This window comes from Lissotriton helveticus, chromosome 12 (genome assembly GCF_964261635.1).
Source record: "Lissotriton helveticus chromosome 12, aLisHel1.1, whole genome shotgun sequence".
NCBI classification, from domain to species: Eukaryota; Metazoa; Chordata; class Amphibia; order Caudata; family Salamandridae; genus Lissotriton; species Lissotriton helveticus.
Window position 1 is genome coordinate 245394728 of NC_136073.1, and position 21613 is coordinate 245416340.

Here is a 21613-nt window from a genome sequence, read left to right on the forward strand (position 1 = left end):
GGAATTGCTCTCCTGGACGTAAGGAGCTATTATTGGGCGGCCCATATGGTGGCTATTTTTTAATAGTCTTTAGAGCCTCAGGATCATTCAACTTACAGGCTGAAGTGAATACAGTTACCATATGGTCCTACCTCCACTACCTGTACAGTGGGAACGGTGTTCAGACGCTACTACCAGAAACGCGGGTGGCGATTGAGGCCTGGAGAAAAGCCACTAGATGTATAGGATGGGCAGGGAAGCTGATGCGGGTGACTCCGCTCTGGGAAGGGACATGGATATGCGAATTGAAGAAACTGAAGGAGTTTGTGACCTGGGACTTGCTGGAGGACAGTGGTCTGCTGACCTTCTCCTCCTTTCAAAGGGATTATCACGAGTTCCAATCAATACTCAAAATATGCACAGTTGTGCAATGCTTTGCAGGCAGAGGGCCTGGGGGAGTTAGACATGCTCGAGTGCGCCCTCTCAGTGGCAGACTGCTCCTAAAGGGGTGACATTCTAAGACTATCTCCCTCACCTATGAAACACTCAACAACAATATGCCAGATACACTAGTTGAGTTGAGAGCTAGATGGGGGCAGGGGGGGACTTGAGAACGTGGATTGGGAGGCGCCGCAATGCACCAGAGAGAGGTTGCCATAAAGTCCCAGTTGTGCCTGATACAACTTAAAATACTACACCGAGCTTACTATGACATCTGCATTTCATGAGAAGGGCATCATCCCTGGATTTTCTGTGGTGAGGGGTGACGCACGGTACATTTGTCCATACATTCTGGAGCTGCCCAGCGATTCAGGTATACTGGTTGCATGTGGTAAGGGAGCTCAGCAAGGTGTACGGGAACACATTCCTCTTGAGCCCAAATATGTCCTCTTGGGGATCTTGGGAGATGTAGATGTCCCCAGGGAAAAGCTCCTCTTTTGCAACTTGGGCCTTTTAGTGGCTATGTGTGATATAGCGCGTCACTGGGGTACTCCTGCGGTCCTGACTGTGGAAGAATGGAGGTCGGGGTTGGACCACTACATGACAGCAGAAAGAGTTACAGATATAAGCAGAGGTTGCTAACGCACATTTTTCAAGGTTTGGGGGTGTTGGATGAAAAACACTATGGCCTGCAGTTCCCTGTTGCTGTGGCCGATGCTTCTACCTGAATTCTTTGCGCACCAGTCGTCTCATGGGTCATTGTTTCTTCTCCAACTGAAATATAAAACTGTGGCCTTATGACAGCCCTGTGTGAAAGGCTGCCTGTGTATACCTGCTTCCTCCTTTCTTGTAGAGTATGTGGTTGTGTTCTCATTGTTTCTTGTTCTATCCAAACAAAAATAAAGATTGGACTGAAGAATAACAGCAAGGCATCAAACTTCCTTGACATCAGAGAAGAGTAAACCATAAAAAACTCCAGGCAAAGCATTCCTGATGCCACTGTAGAAAATCTAAGATCACAAATCGGGAGCAAAAAGAGACACAAGGAAATGAAATGAAAAGGGGTTTTGTTGAGCGCTACAGCTGCCCTGAGGCGTCCAGGCGCTAGGACTAGAACAATGCCTTCCAGAGAGACTATCCAGAGATGGTCTAATTAGTTGAAAAGAAAGGTCTTGAGCTGTTTACGAAAGCTCAACAGGTTGGAATTGGCTCTCAGATGAAGGGGGAGTGTGTTCCATAATTTAGAAGCATTGTAGACAAACGATCGGCCTCCTGCTCTAGCTCTCTGAATCCTGGGGACTTTAGCCAGAAAGGCATGTGATGAACGGAGTAGTTTATTGAGTTGGTAGGGTGAGATCAGGGAGTGACTGATTTCTGGGCCAGATTTCCAATATGCTTGATGAGCAATACACATAGATTTAAACTTGACTCTCTCCCTAATGGGAAGCCAGTGCAGAGCTCTTAGACCGGGCTTTATCGAAATTCTGCGTGGAATTCCAAGCAATGTGTGAGCTGCACAGTTTTGAGTCTGCTGGAGTTTTTGCACACTGTACTCAGGCGCCCCAAGGTACAGGCCATTACTGAAAGGCGGGATTGAATTAAGCCTTGTATCACTATCTGCTTGGCCTCAAAGGGAAGAAGTGGAAGGATTCTTTTTATCATCCTAAGGAGGCCAAAGCAGGTCGCTGACACCTTGGTCGCCTGTGTATTGAAGGTCAATGATTTGTCCAGCCACACCCCCAGACTTTTTATGTTATCTCTGGGAGTGGGAGGCGCGCCCATGCTCAAAGGCCATAACCGCTCCAAGGTGGAGGGGGCTGATGGGCCAAGGAGTATAAGCTCCGTTTTATCATCATTGACTTCAAACAGGACTTCGTCATCCAACTCTTGAACTGTTCCAGGCATGTTGTTAAATTGGATTGTGGTTGGAGGCCGTTCTTTTGCACAAGGGAGACCACTAGCTGGGTGTCATCCGCATAGGTGATGATGTTAATACCATGTGGACGAACAATCCGAGCCAGCGGTCTCATGTATGCATTGAAAAGCATGGGGCTCAGTGCGGCACCCCACAGCCCAAAGGCTTGCTTGAAGAGACAGATGTGCCTTCAAAGACCTGGAAGGTTCGATCACTTAAGAAGGACTTGAACCAGGCCAAGGCTTCTCCTGACATTCCTAGGTCAAAGAGACGGTTTAGAAGGATTTTATGGTTTACCGTATCAAAGGCGGCGCTCAGATCAAGGAGGATCACTGTCACTGATCCTCCCTGATCCAAGATCCAACTCGCTTCCTCTGTCACGGCCAACAAGGCAGTCTCCGTCCCATGTTTGGGGCGGAAACCCGTCTGGGAAACATCAAGCAGATGGTTACGCTCGAGAAACTGAGTTAAAAAGATGTTAATGTGTTTCTCGAGGACCTTGGTTACCCAGGGGAGCAGTGAGATCGGACGATAGTTGTTGGGATTGCCCGGATCAAGAGCGGGTTTCTTCAGCAATGCCCGTACCATGGCGTGCTTCCAGGCCGGTGGTACCGTCCCAGTTATTATGGAAGAGTTCAACAACTCCATAAGTGTGGGAAGGATGACTGTATCGGCCAAGACCAATGTGCCTGTAGGGGCAGGGTCACATGGGGAGCCAGATTTTATTTGATGTATTAGGAGCTCGAGTGTTTCAGGATTCAGCAGGGGAAGGTGGTCTAAGTTGTTTTGAAGAGAGTCTTTTGTTTCCGTGGCCGGGTCAGATCTTTGAGTGGAGAGTTCTACAGCTGGGTCCGGAAAGGAGAGATAGATTGTGTTTACTTTATGAAAGAAAAAGTTAGCCCATTCATTACATCGGGAGAGTGGGTTGTAATTGACTGCCGTGGGGGATGGAAGCCTAGTCAGAGTTTTTACTATCTGATATATCTCTTTAGGCTTGGACTTGGCCAACATTATCTTTTCATTGTAGTAGGCCGATTGTATGGCTTTTATTTCAGATTTGTAAGTCCTAATGGCTTCCCTGTAAATGGCTTTGTCCGTAGTGTCGTAAGTCATGCGCCACTTTCTTTCCAATCTCTTACAAAGATGTTTTTTGTCCCTGAGCTCTTCTGAATACCAGGGCGCTGTTTTTTGCTGCCTTTTTGAGCCAAAAGTACGGAGGGGAAGTATGGAGTCCAAGGAGCTTGTAATCCAGTCATTATATAGGTTATTATAAACGAGGGGGTCGCAGGGGAGTGAAGGTCTGGTAATGGTAAGGGTATTGGTCCAGTTATCTACACGAAGCTTAGACCAATTTCGCGTTTTACGTGGGATGGAAATGAGGGTGGTGATTTATGTGTGGTCCAGGTAAAAGGGATCAGGAAATGATCTGTCCAGGGGAGGCGACTAATAGTGCCCACTTTGAGATGTTCACAGTTACTAAATACTGGGTCTAAGAGGTGACCTTTAACATGTGTTGAAGATGGGACAAGTTGCTCCAGTTGGATTGCAGCCAGACTTGCTATCATTTCTGTGGCGATGGTATCTGAGGTGTTATCAAAATGGACATTAAAATCTCCAAGTAGCGTAAAGTTTGAAGGAGATGTGACCAATTCTGCCACGGCAGAGGGGAGAGCTATTTGAAAGTGTTTGATTGGTCCAGGGGGGCAGTAAATAAGAATACCGGTAAAACTGTTATTGGGAGAGAATTCAATAACAAAGGGCATGCTTTCACAGTCAGCGATAGGCTCTGACGAACAGCGACATGCATAAATGTCCTTGTATATAATAGCAAGCCCTCCGCCTTTACCCTGAGGGCGATCTAAACGGGCTATCTGGTAGCCTGGTATGAGGGCTTGCACCAGGTCAGGCTGAGAGCCTTGGGTCAACCAGGTTTCAGTCAAAAAGACTACACCAGGGGCATGTTCGTCCAGCAGCAGGGACATTTCTAGGCTATGTTTTGGGAGGGACCTACAGTTAAGGAGAAACATGCGGTAGTCCCTTGAATCAGGCTTGGTCGATGGGCTGGTAAGCTCAATCTTACAATGAGGGCAGAGACTGGGAGTCTCCAGAGGGTGGAAGTGGTGACAACAGCTTGCTGATGTAGAGGGTCGTAGTTGGTATAGGAAGTCAATGCTGTAATACTTCCTCTGTCTCAATAAAGGGGCAGGGGGGATGGCCCCTGGTCCCGGTCGGGCGCGGACGGGCGCAGACGGGCTTGCCTTTGGCGCGCCGCCGGCACGCCTGCTGCGCCCGCCCGCTGCGCCGTTGGGGATAGGTCTTCATTTTATAGAGCCAAGGGGGGCGGGGTACAGACAACAGCTAGTGCGCTCACCTCTTTCACGCCTAAGATGGCGTCCAACCCTGTATGCGCCTGCGAGAAAGCGGGGTTCTAGCCACGGCGAGGGAGCGAGGATTAAAGGTGAGAATAGTAGTAGTCACAAACTGACACACAGTAGTGAATTATTAAAAATGTTAAAAAGATTTAGAGCCTAACCCCCGGCTTCCGCCTCAGGGTAATGCAAAGCTAGTACAAGGGGTAATGAACATGCCGAAAAACATGGAACTAATGATTTGCTATGATTCCAACACTTGGAAATGGTCCCTTATGTATGATGCTAACAGGAACTGACCTTACAGTAATAACTCAGCTACATCTTGTATTGGGAACCTCGGGTGATGTTCCATGGGCAACCCACCATCTTGGATAGGGCTAGTATATATGGCTTAACCACACCCTTTGCTGGGAATATTGGTGTTCACCAGCAATCGAAGAAGCCCAAGTTTGACATCCTTTGGCCAGAGCAGAATTCTGAGTATCTGCTACCACTAGGAACACAGTGCTCCAACTGGATCGCAGAACACCCTATTCAAATGTTGCGAATGGGGAAACATCAGATTGATTCAACCGGTTTGGGCACCTAGCAACACGGCAAGTGCAACCTTTGCATATACCATGCGTCAAAACAAGCCATTCCTCATCGGCTCACAAAGAGCCTCTGGTGAGTTTCCTAGTTCAATACTGGCACAGTTACAACAGGATGTCCAGTTAGGAAAATGTGGTGGCTCGGTTTGTTGTATTTCAACCAGAAAATTATGACCAAAGATTTTCAAACAGACATTTCTTTCTCAAAATTGCCTTAAACACGCATTGAAAAATCCGACAATGTTAGTAGTTTGTACAGTGATAGGTTTTTTTCTTGAACAAGCAGTGCCTCAGCTTGGACCTACAGCCAGAGCAAGGGGTGTTGGAGACATTAAGCCTCTACCTGTCAGAGTTGTGGAATACCCTTGCTAAAGAGACTGCCCCCAGGTGAGGAACATGTAAGAGTTATTATTGGAGTATGTATCGGTACTGTCTAATTCCCACATGGGAGAGTTTATCCTGCAGAGACAGCATGGACTTGGTTTGCTGATGAGTACTCATGTATTACAAGCATAAACAATAAGCACATTTTAAATGCCAGCCATTTTAAAGTTTTCCAAAAAATGCATGTAAGCCACAGAATGACTCGAATGTCAGTCTCATCTGTACCAAACCCATCAATGGAGGAGGCATATCCATCCGGGTGATCTACATAGAAATAGAATTGACTGCAAATCTTTAACATTAAACAGAGCATCAGGCTTGCCTAGGCTGTGTCCTTTCTGCAGTCCTAGAGGAACACGGTTCCAGGCTACTGGCTGCCCAGTTCAGATCCAGGCAATTAATCTTATTTAGTCGATCCATAGCAGTGTATTTGCTGTGTGTGAGGTGCCTTTAACAGTGAGAGGAAAGTGACAGGGCGAGGAAATCATTTTAAGTGTTAGATTCATCCTTGGTCTGCTCAGAATTCAGAACCTGTGAGTTAGTTTTAAGTAGGCCAAAGCTCTGCACCTGCAGGATGTGGTTTCAAGAGCAGCAGAATCACAAAACGCAGACTAGTGCTTCCTAGCAGGATGCACAAGTGTCCCCTGTGAGTATGGTGAGGACACATCCCTACTATCAATCAATGCGCCTGGCCGGTGGGCGTCATCAGATATTTGTGTACAGCCCCAAACAAACCAGTGGGCTATCACTCGACCAATTTGCGTAATACAGCATCAGTATGCAAAGTTTAGATGGATGTGCACTGCAGCATGTCCTCTGTAATGGAAGCACTCTCCGTCCTGAGGACAAGATGTGACACATGATGTAACTTCCTGGCCGAAGGCGCTCCTTATAATACTACTACACTGGCTTTCCTATAATAGTACTGAAGAGCACCACCAAGTCAAAACTAATTATATGTGTAACAAGGGATGAAGACGAGGAAAGTGAGAAACAAGACAACAACAACTCTGTGCTGGATTGAGAAGCTGGACTGGTGGTTACCACATCAAAACAATCTATTTTCACCTTCATTACTAAATGTGATGTTTAATCTCATTTGAATTAATCATCACAGTTCTGCCATACAGTTCTGAGCAGTAAATTTGTAAAAACAAATGAATGTGCAAATTAAAGTAAATAAAGTAATACCACGAATAAATCAATTTGTGAAAAATATTTGTCTGTGAACATCTTAGCCACTAGACCACTGAAGGGTGAAAAGCTGAGATGATTATAGTGTGAAATATTCTGGCCTCCACCCACTGATAAGACGTACAATATTTATTTTGCAGAAATAAGAGAGGCTTTCAGAAACAAGACGATTGCCAGTTTGATCGGCGTAGAAGGCGGACACTCCATGGACAGCAGCTTGGGAGCTCTGCGGACCTTATATCAACTCGGGACGCGGTACATGACCCTCACCCACAGTTGTAACACTCCATGGTAAGAATCTGCACCACTTCCACATCTTCAGCCACAACATACAGTGGCAAAAGCAACCACCATTACCACAACCACAGCAATGCGAACAATGAAAAGAGCCTGCAGAACCACCACACGCTCAGCTTCAACACTTCATGTTAACATCAGCTCCCACTAACAAGCCTACAGGTGTAAGACAACATCAGATCTTCCACATGACCAAATGCTCAACATCAGAGCTTCCACCACGACCACCTGCTCAACATCAGAGCTTCCACCACGACCACATGCTCAACATCTGAGCTTCCACCACGACCACCTGCTCAACATCAGAGCTTCCACCACGACCAACTACTCTACATCAGAGCTGCCACCACGACCATATGCTCAACATCAGAGCTGCCAACACGATCACATGCTCCACAATAGAGCTTCCACCACGACTACATGCTCAACCTCAGAGCTGCCACCACGACCACATGCTCAGCTACCCACTCCATGGTAAGAGGTGCGACTATGTCCACACCCAGAGCAGTAACTCGCTGTGGTAAGAGGCCCCACCACTACCAGATGCTACACTGCAACACTCTATGGTAAGATCAGCGGCAACACCTAAACATGTTACACGCAGTGGTCAGAGTGCCAGCCCTTACCTCACTGAGGCAGTAGTTGACCACGGTAAGGGCCTCTGGTGCTACCACACACACAGATGTAACTCATGAACATCAACACCTAGAGAAGTAGTACATTTAAAAATATTAAAAACAGAGCCACTTTATTTTATGAGGATTACTCTTGTGCACGTGCCTGACTCATGGTCAGGACCTGGGTAGAAATATATAACGGGCCTCTGGTCAATTTTGGCTAGGCCGTACCCTGGACTTCCGCCTGACATTCCTGATCACCTCACTCTAGGCCATTAATGGCACTCCCTCCAGTGTTGACAATTTCACCTACAAGTCTTTGATATCAGGGGTGTTTGTCTAATCAGCTCGCTGGAAGCAAAACAGAACTACAACAGACAGAATGCATTAGGTGATCACGGAAAAGTCCAGAACTGGAAACCGTGTCCATAATGACACGAGGAAATGGTCAAACATTGTGAATTCATTCTGTTATTCAATTTTTCTACATTGTAAATGTACAGGAATTTATATAGCGCAAATCACCAAGCGGTATCTAAGCGCTTGCTTAGGGAACCCGTCCTGGTATTCCCCTGTGAGATAACCCCGGCAGGGTATCCGCAAGGTGAAAGCCAGGCATCCCGCCGCGAGGGGCCGTTGTGGAGATTAAGCAAGCTATTGCCCAGAGTCGCAGAGTGTGAGCCCGTGAATCGAGTAGGCACCGGAGCGAGAATTGTCGAGTCCATGGACATTTTAGGACTCAAGACCCCGCCAAGCCGGGAATTGAACCCTGGTCCCGGGCTGACCTCTGCTTCCAGGTCTGCCTCCTCTAACCAGTGAGCCACACTTCTCCACTACATAGATTGACAATTGGATGCCAGGGTTAGAGGAAGTGGCATCAAGCACACTTTGACCACTGATTGCATCACAAGAATGATCACTTTTCCCTGCCCTTTGCCACTCAACCGCCTCCTATTTGCTGGTGAGGATCTAAAGAAAGAGCGTGTAGTAGAAACTACATGAGCCCTGAGACCAGGAGAACCAAAGGCAGCGCCAAAGGTGCTAAATTATAAGCAAGGACTGTAATTGACTTATCTAGGTGATGATGAGCAGTACGGCCAGAGCTTAACCAATGTTGAACAGTGTTATATGGATGTGGCTTACAGGAGCAAATGAGTAAAGGCAGGGCTTACAAAAAGTACAGACAGGATGTGTGTATGATGCCAAAAAGCAGATGTACGCCCCACGCTGACTGATGATGCCAAAGTGCAGTGTCAGCGAGAAAAATATTTGTGGGTGAGTAGTAAAAGCTAGATTATGCTACAAATGTACAGGATCTCAGGAGGTCCTCCTTATGCAATGTTATTAATTGCTAAATTAAGGATAAAATACATGAGGGAATCCCTTAAGGCCTTGCAGAGACTCCAGTGTACCAAATCAGTACCCTTAACTGTAAAATATATTTTGTAGGGATGACTGCCAGTGAGTACTCCCTTAGGTGAGAAACCAAATACTAATGACATAATTACTTCTTATAATTAGAGATTACATCATAAAATGTATACTTAACATCCTAGTACTCTATTCATACAAACTTAAAAAAACATGTTATTGAAAATACAACACTTTATACAGAATTCCAATAACAGCAATATTTATTGACTCCCAATTGTGATTTAACAGTCTGTTTTATTTGACAGTCAGAATTCATTTCCTAACTATACATTGCCCATTAGATGCTATATTGTAGACATGAGTTGTTGATGGTACAGCCAGAAACATTTTCTTGCTAGTACTTTGGGTTACAATGTGACAGCCGACACGTGTTTCGCAGATATCCTCCTCTGTTTCCTTCGTAAACTAAACAATCAATAAATAAAAGCTATATCATATAATAATAATATTAAAAGGGATTCAAATAAATATTATATCGTTTTCGAAGTGCTATAGATCCCTCAAATCCCATACTGCTTTTTTCACAATGTTTTTTCATCCTTCTTGCAAAAGGCTCTCTTCCTCCAAGCCTTAGTTGTACTCCCTTACCTTTACTCCGCTAGGAAGATGTCTTCCCAGACACTCTAGTTTGAAACTGGCACACAATATTCTAGCATGAAACATCAATGTAAATACGTCACCTTTAAAGTTCCAAAAGCAGTCCATATGCTTCGTCAGCAACCATCAGATTCATAGAGTTAGATCTCCAACCAACAGATTAATACACTTACCCCCCCCCCCCCCCCCCCCGATTGGCAATAGCCTCTTATATTATTTACTGTGTTTTCGTGAGAACGTGAATGTGAGACAAGTTTCATTAACTAGAGTGTTTTTTAAAGTCTAACAGGTGTCACAGGGTTGCCATCCGCTGTAATGGATTAGTGCTCACCTTTAACCCCATCAGTTTCTCCAGTGGAAAGCAGCCCTTTGAAATGTTTGCTAAGTGTTTGTGGGGAAGAATTCATGCAGGAGCTTCTCTTACAAATCTAACTTACATAAGATTATCAGATGACTCCATGTCACCAAGGATGCTACGCTTCAGTCCTGGGGTTTCGTTGAACAGCCTAATGAATTCTGGGAGTTGTAGTCCTAGTTCACTTCTGTTACTCCACTTAAAAACAATGATAGGTAAAAAAAAATGGCAACTACTGGAGCATAATGTCCTTGGTGATGTAGAATCATCTGGTAACCTTACACTGGGTGTCGCCTACTTATAGGCGAATTTAGAACCCATTGATACTATCAAAAAACTGTACCCAGTCTCTACTGTACCTCAGACAGGGGCGGCTCCTCCATTATGGCGGAGGAGCATCGCCCCACTGCTGGAACCATAAGACCTATGTAAAAGAAAATTATAATGAAGCAGTTATAAAACTGCTTTATTTTCATGTTATTTTACTCCAGATCCGCTGCCTAGTCTTGAGGGCGGGGCTAGCAGGAGGAGTGGTGGGCTCAGTGTACTGCCAGTGCACATGTCGGCCAAACCGACATGCGCACTTGGATATCGCCAGGCTATTGCTTGGAGATATCGGCAGGCTCCCAGTCCTTGATTGAGCGTGGAACCAGCCCGCTCTGCCCAATCTCGGCCCTTCTCTCATGCTGGGTAATACCAGCTTGAGAGTAGCATTTGGATTGGCACAGGGGACTCTGGGGGACTGTGCGATCATCGGTGCTGAGGAGGCAGCAAAGTGGTGGACATAAGGCTGAAGGTAAGTTTTGTTTGTTTAATTTTTTTATTTCCCCCCCACCCCACCGAATTCTTCTGCATTCGGCCGCTACTGCCTGAAGAAATACAAAATACATAGACGCTGGACGCGTGCTGCTGCAAGCAGAGCTGTGCAAGGGAGCCCGAGCAGGTCCACTAGATTATAATGAAGGTATACAAGGGCAACACAACAACACTGAACATGCAACATGTATTGAGAGCACAAGACTAATCCCAATACCCACCAATACTAAATAACCACTGGGTTAACCACTAACCTTAGGTTCCGGAGTAGCGTGCTACTTGCTATGAGGTACTCAGCGCCTCATCAGGGGTAGTAATCGTTACATAAATGCAATTACAGAACAATACAGGAGGGCAGGGAGTACCTACGCCAGTACCTCTGGAAATATGCAATTTTGTGGTCGCAGTATGTTCCCATAATTATGGATTTGCCACACTTGCCACATAATCCATCATATGCTGCATAATGTGCAGAATTTAACAACAAAAAATAGTTTCTACCTCAAATGGATTAAAAGTTACTAAAACTGTAGTGATGTGTTGCCAAGCAGTGGAAGGCCATTCACAAAGGTTAACTGGTTATCTTTCATTTGTTTACTTCTGTATTTGTCTGTTAAACCGGTACTAATGAGGTACAAATTAACCTGCCAAGAATTCTTCATTCAGAGTGCTTATGGAGCACAGCAGACACATATCTGGCATCTAACTAAAGAAGGGATGTTCAACAAAGAAAGGCAGTGGGTGGAGGCAGCAGGGACTGCCAAAGGTTAACCGAGGCATTGGACTGTGCAGGGTCAAACATTTAGGCTAGGCAATCGAGAGTAGGTAGCATGGCCTTTGGTCCATCAAACCACCCAGCTACTGGAAACTTACTGATGCTGACATGCCTCAACTTTTGTAACCATGATCTGTCTCCGACATCGATATCTCCAGTCGCACTGTGAAGCTGTGAAATTTGTATTGTCTTTTACTATGTATTAAAAAAAAAAAAAAAAAAACAGTTAGGCAAGCAGTTGAGCTGCTGCACAAGGGAATGAAAGTGGAAGATATGACTTAAGAATACTAAGTCTCCCAGACAGAACTCGGCTACCAAGCAGTTTACCCAAGGGCAGGGAAAGAGCACACAATGTATTAAAGTTAGCAGCACACTGGTCCTGAAAGCAAAGAGATAAAGAGAACATTGGGACAAAGAGTACAAAACGGCATTAAACCCCTGCAAAAGATTGGTGGTGACTTTTATCCAGCAAGGTCCATCTCAGCCTCAGGCAAACTGTGTAGATTGTTTTAAAACTCTTATGAGCTCATTGAGCATACCTGTGCTCTCAGCCTGAAGGCAAAAGCTCACTCATCCAGGCTGAGCCAGACTGAGTGTTATCGAAACAGGCTCTGGAAGTTTGCCGTTGTTAGTGCAATGCATGATGGGAACTGTAGCTCTGCGTACAAGATCACAGCACAAAATTGACGTTCGCAGTTTCCATTACTAGTAGTTCTGTGTAGTGTGTTTGTTTGGGAATCGTTCATTCGGATATTTGCAGTTACAGTGTCTAAAAGGTAAAAAAAAAAGTATATTCTGGCTCCAGATCTTCCAGAAATCTGTGCAGTGCTTTGGAAGAGATGCAATTTCTACAATCCGTGTTCTCCAACCTTTTCTGTAGTGAGAGCTACTTCTGTACGGTGAAAATCATTGTGAGCTACTGAAGGCTAAGCAACTTGCTCATTGTTACCAGACACCCCAAAGCCGAGCTTCATTGACGAAGTGTAATATCCATAGAGCCAGATACTATGGCTTGAACAAATTACTTGGGCTAGGGCCACTATGACAGGGCTGCCATGCGTGTCAGTGAGAGTGTGGTCTTTGAGGATGTATGGACATATGTGCGTTTAAATGGAATATGTACATGGGTTACTGAGAAACTGTGTTACATGTACTTGTGGCATAGGATATACCTTTCACCATATGTAGCTCCGATACATGTATAACACAAACATACATTTTTTAATAGTAACAAATTTAAAGTGCAGAAAATGTTCAGCAAAAATGTCCATAAAATTGAACATTTTTCTGCAAGATGCCTACTATGTGTAAAGGTGACACTTTGAAATGAGAGAACAACTAACTGAAGAGTTATCTTTATGTTTATATGGATTCCTTAACACTCCTCATTTACATTTTCTCCCATTTCCAAGTGTCATATTTACAAACAGCAGGCAACTTGCTCCCAGTGTGCTGTAGACACAGTGCCAAATTTATAACAGAAAATATACAGCCTCTTTTTAAAATGTGAGAATTTAAAGTGGAGAAAAATCCTTCATAAAGCATTAAGATGTAATTGGTTTAATTGAAAGTGGAAAAAAACGTTGAGACTTAATGTTTCATAGAAATATGTTTCTTCACTTTTAGTTTCTTCTATTTAAAAAAAAAAAAAAAGACACATTTTTAGTTATAAATATGGCATAGTGTCTACTGGCCACTGTGAGCAAGAGGGCTGCTATTTGTAAATGCCACACTTTGAAATGGGAGAATATTCAAACAAAAACTTAACTTAATCATTGAAGTAACTTTTCATTTTAATGTTCTCCAATTTAAAATCATCCTGAAACATAATTTTATTCTCATGCTTAAATATTGAGTTGACAAGGACTTTTATTTAAGAGTTCACCTCTTTGACGCTGATGACGGCTCCGGGCCGTCATGAGTCACGGTGGGCGTGTGCTGATGACGGGCCGTCATGACCATGGAATGCTCAGCACTGCGGTGGAATTTGCGCTGCAGTGATGAGGGTAAATAGCTCAGTGTGTCTGTTTGTCACCTCTGTGCCCCAGCCTGGTCATAAAACTGACTGAGCCTTGCTCATTATCAGACCCAGCTATCTGCCGCCAAGTGATAATATAATGAGAGCACACTTTCATTACATTCGTTTTGTTCCCCAAAAGCGGTCCCAGGATACTTGTTTCCGGTACAGAGATTAGATCTGGCTTGGCATTATGGGATGGGCTGTTTCCATGAGGCACAGGGTCAACACTGATTTGCATGTGGCTGGATCTGAACTGGGGTGGCAAAATGAGCTAAAGAACGATGATGGATTCAACCCAGATCTGTGACTAAGGGTGAGTGTAAGAAAAGTTTCAGCGTTCCGCCCATCATCTCCTTGTGTTTGATCATATTGGTTATCTTCAGGAATCCTAGAGTCTTCTTCGTAGCTCAGGACTCAATCGCAGATTCAGAGGATAGATTTCTGCTTCTCATGGGGAGACTTGAGGGCCTACAAATAGTCCTTGGAAACAGGTACGCACCAAACACACAATAACCTGCATTCCTGGCCCAGTTATCAACCTGGGATCACCTCCCCTGGCTTATAGGGGGCGATTTTAACTGTGTATTTGACACCACATGAGACAGATCCCAGCCCTCCCCACCTACAGCAGCCATAGTTGTGAATGCAGTGGTTCTGACATTGGTCTCTCTTCAATGTCTGGCACCACCACAACCCGTTGGCGAGACTATATACTTATATTGGATGGTCTGCACACTTGACATTCCCTCTAGGGTTACTGCCACTGAATATTTCGGCAGAACCATCTCTGACCACAGCCCAATGTTGTTGACCTTGAAATCGGCAAACCCATACCCCTTTTTCCCCATATGTAAAATCTATTCTTCCCAGCTCAACGATAGCATCATTTGTGTTGAGCGAACAGTTCGACTGATTGACTACTTCGACGATCATGAGGGCTCGACTGATCAAGAGCAACTGATTGTGAGGCGATGAATGTGGTTACCCAAGGCCATTGTATTTGTATAGTGGTAGGTACCCACTTTTCCATAAAATTTGATCTATCCAATATAAAAAGGGACTATATTGCAGCTGAAAGATAGATGGTGACTGACAAATCCATCCAAGGGACCTTAAGTGCCCTCCGCAAAGAGGAAGCTTGACTTCTCAAGAAACCTCAGTGCCTGAATTTGTCTGCATACACAGCCTGTACACATGATGAAGCTGACAATTTGGGTTGGTTACTCACCTAGAATTCTTTCATCAGAATCCAGATCCTCCCCCCAAATCACAACTCTTCGTGACCAGTTGGGTACTCTGGTCCAGTCACAGCAGGAACTCTATCAAACTCTTTTCCATTTCTACGAAAGTCTCTCTACAGTCACCCCAAATTACTCCCTACAGGCAGTCCAGGACTTTGTGAGGGCCGTGCCCCTTCCTAGAACTGAACCCGCCACTCGCATTAAACTAGACGACCCCTTAACTCCCCACAAAATTAAGGCAGCTATAAAAGAGCTTACCTCCGATAAGAGGCCAGGACTAGTCGGCATCTCCTAAGGCCTACTCCAGCACATTTACTTTCAAATTAATACAGCTTTATCTGGAAGCCGTCCAAGTGGGGGCCTTGCCCAGAAAAACGGAGAGAAGAATCTCTAGTCCCCATCCTGAAACCTTGAAAGAGCTATAGTCCTTAACATCGGCTATACAATTCTTAGTAAAGTTGTGGTGACTCAAATACCCAGACTTCTGCTGACTTTACTTCACTGTAACCAAAGCTGGTTGAAACACCTCCAACAATATTCAATTACTCTAAAGGCTGATAGCCCCGGCCCCGCAACTCTACCCCAATGCAAGCGCCCTACTTCTAGATCTTGAAAACGCCTTTAATACACTGATCTATTCAGAGTTCTCGGACTCTTTGGATTTGGCCCCAAATTTCTATGTTTAATAAAGCTCCTTTATACAAACCCCTCACCAGGGATAAACTAGGGACCTACATATCGGAACCCTTTGCGGTTGGCAGGGCTCAGCATGGAACCCTTGGTGATACACCTACGCAGGGCAGGAGAGAGGTGGGGAATTTCCCTCTCAGACAGCACTCACCACATCTCATTATGCCCAGACAACATTCTCTGTTATCTTAAAGACACCAATACAGGCCTGAACAAGACAGCCCTCATACTGGACAGTTTGGGCACAGCTTCTGGATATCTGGTTAACAGAGGGAAATCCTGTCTTTTTCTTCTTGCAGGGACGCCCACCGTGGCCACTCCTCCTGGGTGGCGCACCACTACATGGAAAGGTACCATGGTTTGTTACCAGAGTATCCATGTCTATCACGATGATACAGACCTACAGGAGGGGAAGTTTTGATGTTGCATCTCCTCCCTCAGAGACCAGATCACATCCTGGAGGATGCTTCTCCTAACGGCGATGGGGAGAAGTGCCATCTCTAAGATGGTGATGCCACACAGACTCCTTGCCTATTTTATCTCCCTGTCTTCCTTACCTAAACCATTTTCCAGGAGCTTGAAGCACTCCGCTGGGAACCGGGATGAGCTAATGGCTATCGCCACGTGTCTCTCGCCACCCTATGATTCCCAGTTGACCAGAGGGGCCTGGGAGCCCCCGATTTTGAAGCCTACTACCTGGCCAACTGCAGTGGCTGGCCAAATGGATTGGGAGGGAGGCATTCAAAGCGACTGGCGTAGATCGGGAACAACTTTATATTACAGATCAACTACGATTGGTCATCCCCAATCCCAGACCCATTCATACTTTCTCGAAATTTCTTTGGGGGGCACTGCAATGCCTGGCCAGGCTCCAGAAGATTATTAAAAGCCCATTACCATACGCTCCCAGCTCACTTCGTCGGGCCTTACCCTTGACTAGCCGCAGCTCACTCACTAGGAGGAGGAGGGCCTTGACACATTGGGAGATGTGTTCCAAATGGGCTCCCTTCTTTCCCTTTAATCCCTACAAGATCAATTTGCTTTGCATGATTGACAATTCATAACTTATTGTCTTATAATGCACATTCTACGCACTAGATGGGACATAACAGAAACTGAACCCCCCAATACACTAGCCGACCTAAACACTCTATATTATTGGTACTGCTAAACATACCATCACCTGGTTTTACAAACCACAAACACTTTCACTTCCTACAACCCATCAGCAGGATGCATGGGAGACAGAATTTGTAGTTGTACACAGCAAAGAATGTGCCAGAGCTTTGACACACCCCAATAAGGTCTTCCACAACGCAAGAGTCAAACTAATTAAATTCTTCGTTCTACATCGAGCATACCTTCCGCTGATTGTTTGAACCTGTCCATCCCTCTTGAAGGTATAAGCCCAAATCTTACACACTCTTTCCAGGTGCACTGGTGTGTCCCTCCAATTCACTTGGGAGATAAGAGCTCCAGGCCTCTTCCCCTGACCAAAACACCAAATGGCAACCTCCTGTTTCTTACACCTCAGCTTTCTACTGGCAAAGCGCACAATCAATTGGAAGGCCCAACATGCACGTGCTACAACCACCTGGTGAAGAACAGTCTCATGGTGGGCCCAAGCGGAAGCAATGCCTTGCACAGAGAGGAGAGTGAAGGCTTGCGAAACCACCCAATAGCAGACTCCTAGGGTAGTTTATGGGCTCCTTTGGAGGAGAGACCTGGAGACGATCCTCTTGCTCCGTAAGGCCCTGCAGGTTCAACTCACTTTGGCTACGTGATCTCCTCCATCCGAGTCTCCCCCATACGTTTAGTGCCCCCCACAGCCTCATCTTGCATCAATCTATTGAAAGTCCACAGATACCCTTAGTGCACAACACTCTCCACTTCTTCGTGGATGTACCACTCCACCAGCTACCACAGACCCCCTCTCCCCCCTATTTTGCCAGAGGGAGACACCCCCGATTTCCTCAGCCTGAATAACAGTTTGTTCTTTACATTTCCTTTCACCAGTACCTGTTCTTTGCTTTGATTCTTTAATAATATATGGTAAGAGAAAAAACATGATTCTTCTGTTTTCACCTCATCTCAAGCCATTACCCACATCCCTATTATATCAAATGCCTCACTCCTTAAACCACTTGATGGAACGGCGAGTATCCCAAATTCACCATCCATCACTGCTCCTAGACTCGCATCCCTATCCTTCACTATTTGTCCTCTAGTCGCCAACTTATACAAAACCTGATACAATGTAATTAAAAAAAACAATGATGGCTACTGAGTATCAACAATGCGTTGTTGCGTGCATGTACAAATACTTGTAGTAACGATAACAGGTTGTGGCGCAATGCATGGTGTACTGTTGAAAATCCCAATAAAAATCTATTTTAAAAAAAGGTTCATAGGCTAGGTTATGTTACATGTAGTTCTATTGTCAATTCAAATAACAAATGAGAATTGGAAAAGGTTTCTCCTGAGCAGTTCCCTTGACTGTTGTAGACAACAAACTGGTGCCTCCTGCTAATCAGAGCATTGGCGCACGACGTACCTTTACTTGGAGTATTACACTGAGTTTGAAAAATGATTTGGTTCTAGTTGAGGCCTAAGGAACACAAGGGGCCATATTACTTATCAGAGGCACGGCACCCTCTATATCTGCACACATATCACCCGTATTTGGTTTCACCATACAGACCAGGACAAGGAGCCATATTGGTGGACAAATTTGCTGTTCTCAGGACATAAACAAACTTGGCGATGCACCAGACTGAGAGGGCGCCGCTTTCAATTTTATCAATTCAATCGATCTTTATTCATTTATGCATCATAATCATAAAAGATAAAAGTGCCACTTTCATACATGATACATGATCAGCAGCTTGAAATGAGATCATTGCAACAGCAATGGATAATCTAGGAAGCGCAGCATCTGAATTGAAAAAGCCCCATTTATCCCACGAGTTGAGGTCCTAACCTTTGGTTTGACTCTTATCTTTTAGGGTTGATAACTGGCTCGTTGATGACAAAAAAGAACCTGCAAAAAGTGATGGATTGTCGGACTTTGGGAAGGTAAGCAACCGGAGAAATCACGCTAGCTTAATTTACTTCAAGTAGGGAAAGCTGGGGGGTTTATATAAAAATATACAATGTGGAGAATTTCGCCTGAATGTATCAGAAGTATAACTGATGTTCGAAGGTTTCTGACACACGCTGACCACAAGCAGCCTACATAGTGTGGTGTGGCCTTAAGTGGCAGCGCAGGCCTTGGTTGTGGTGCTGTAGCAACTGGTGAAGTAGCTCCATGACAGGGATCTGCCTGCAACTCGGTGGACTAATAGCAGTATTTCATCCTTCTAAAGTCGATAAAATGAGAACTTGTGAGAGGGGTCAAATACCACTGATCCTTTAGGTGCCAACAGAAAGTTCTGTTCCATATTCGTGCTACATTAATGATCAATATTTGTTGTATTATTATAATTATTCCATTAGTTTGTTGCTCTTCCATTTAGAGATAAATGCAAATGCACGTGCACTGGTGGGAAATATTACAATAGTTATTTCCAGGTTTGTACATCCGCATTCAATAATGTACTCTGCTTACATGTATTAAGTGGATAAACCAAAGTTATAAAGTATGACAACATTTTAAAGTAATCGTCATAATCTGGTTTTATGATAATTTGATTAATATAGCACTTTCTAGCGCCAACTGTCGCCTCGTAGTGCCTTAATTGACAGACGGTGTTATTATCCTGCTGAACCGTAGGTATGGAGGGATGAGAACGCGATTTTTCGAGACGGAATTCCAATGTGTAGCATTCATGGTACACATAGCTCATTCGTCCGCTGGGTTACCTTAGGAGATTCAGTGGTCGGGAAGAAGCACAGACATGGTACTGGCATACATTCTATAGGTATTGCTCTGTATGAAATGTGTGAAGTGCCTGTGAGTACATATGCCCCCATGGCATGGGAGTGGGCTTTTCTGGGCCAGAATGCCCTGGTTTTTTTTTATGTACATGTTTGTGGGTATTCCAAGCTCCTCTACTGCTAATTCCCGCCCTGGACAAGGTCAGAATGTACTCTTGACAAAGGCATGATGAGCAAATCCCTTCTCAGGGCGTGAGGGGAAAGGAACCCCTTGAAATTGCTGGTGATGTGTGGGGCAAATGAGTTCCAGAGAGCAGTTAAGAGTTAACTGGATGCACATTGGAAGAAGATCTGTGTATGGAACCTTTTTGACTCCATTCGAGGCATTGCACCAATATGTAAAATATGTACTGTAGAATTATACGTGGTGAAATGCAAAAATATTATCTGTTTTTCTCCTCGCAGAAAATATGTTCCCACATTGAAAAACTAGGAACACAATATCTGTTTTATTACAAAAAGATTTGAACTTCATAAATAAATTTTCAAAAAACAATAAAGTCTGAGGTAACGGGTTTTTAGGAACCCGTTTGGTGCCAGGGGATAACACCCGAAGACCTCTGAGTTCTCCCTGTTCCGGACCACAGAAACACGGAGTCTTCTAGTCGCAGTCAAAGATCAAGTTTTATTGGTAGCTACCAAGTAACAGAAGTCCTAGAAGCACGACAAGCACGGGTCATGTGTTCTCAGGAGACTGTTCGTTTTTACAGAACCAGCCTTCTCCTTATATACAGAAATAATAGCTGCAAGCAAGAATTCTTGAGTTCATGATATGGCTATACACATATTTCTACAATAATACAAAAGAGCAAAGTCATGTAGGCAAGCCCGTATTTTAGATGTCCAAGTCGTGATAGATTACCTAGCCAGGCCCGGAACTCCCGTCAGATATCGGTGAAACCCCAATAAAAGAAGGCACCTCCTAGTCATAAAACTGGCCATAAACAGGGAGCGTGGACAGGTGTGTATGTGTGTAGAAAACATGATCTGTACGCGGTGAATGGTTTGTGGTATGTTGTGCATTGATGCTATCGTGTTTGGCCACTGGGCGAGGAGCTGCCCAAACAGGTTTGGCTGGAGGCAAGGGAGTCAGTTGGGACAGGTCAGGGGGAGTCAGGGAAGGTGGACGTGTCCTTTTAGATCAAGCTCGACCTTTAATTGACTTATCATGAGGGCAAGACACAAGATGGATACCGTTTACAAAATGAAGTCTGAGGGGTCGGGACGGAAACTACGATTCAGGGGTGTTAGCATGTCTCGATCATGACGCAAATGCATAGGAATGATGTCCTAATCATTATCGGTTCGTCAACACCAAATTCGTCATGGTACGTTGATGTTTCGAGACACGGGTATCGGACCTCGATACCGGGACAACAGTAGGGTCCAGAATTTCAGAACCACAGCCCCTCCTTTTGCCCTCATATAAGGCAATAATTCATGTTAATCTGATTCTAAGTCTGTATGAAGGAATTCGTGGAGATGCTGCTGTAGCATCATTCTGTTGCTCAGTTCGTCCCTTGACACAGGCTTCCGTACACATGAGGTAGCACAGAGGCCACATAGTGCAGGAGCGCATTGTACACACAGGCAGAACATAAACAGAAGTGCTAAGATCATCCCAATGAAGATCAGTGTTTTCCATCCCCAGGTAGCGATCAGTTCCCAGAACCACCCTAGTAAGGACCAGTCCCCTTTTTCTACGTGAAGGGAACCAGATATCTCGTGTAGCTTAGAGATGGCCTGGTACACTGTCAGTGCGTTATCAGGGATGAAAATGCAACAACTGGATTGGATCACTCTACACACACCACCACGATCGACGAGTATGATATCTAGGGCAACTTGGTTCTGAAGGGTCATAAGTCGATCCGACTGAAGTTCGGTCGTCAAATTGCCAAGGGCTCCGGCCGTTGTGATCACGGCGGATTCAACTATCCTCGATAACTGGCGAATATTC

General features: G+C 44.9%; 1 protein-coding gene across 1 annotated transcript in view; it reads left to right on the forward strand.

The window, feature by feature from the left end:
• Positions 1-21613, forward strand: part of DPEP1 (dipeptidase 1) — a 200534-nt gene that overhangs the window by 45439 nt on the left and 133482 nt on the right. Inside the window, exons 4-5 of the mRNA XM_078670801.1 lie at positions 7016-7166; positions 18723-18792. Coding sequence (XP_078526927.1) covers positions 7016-7166; positions 18723-18792 — 221 coding nt within the window. The remainder of the gene's footprint in view (positions 1-7015; positions 7167-18722; positions 18793-21613) is intronic.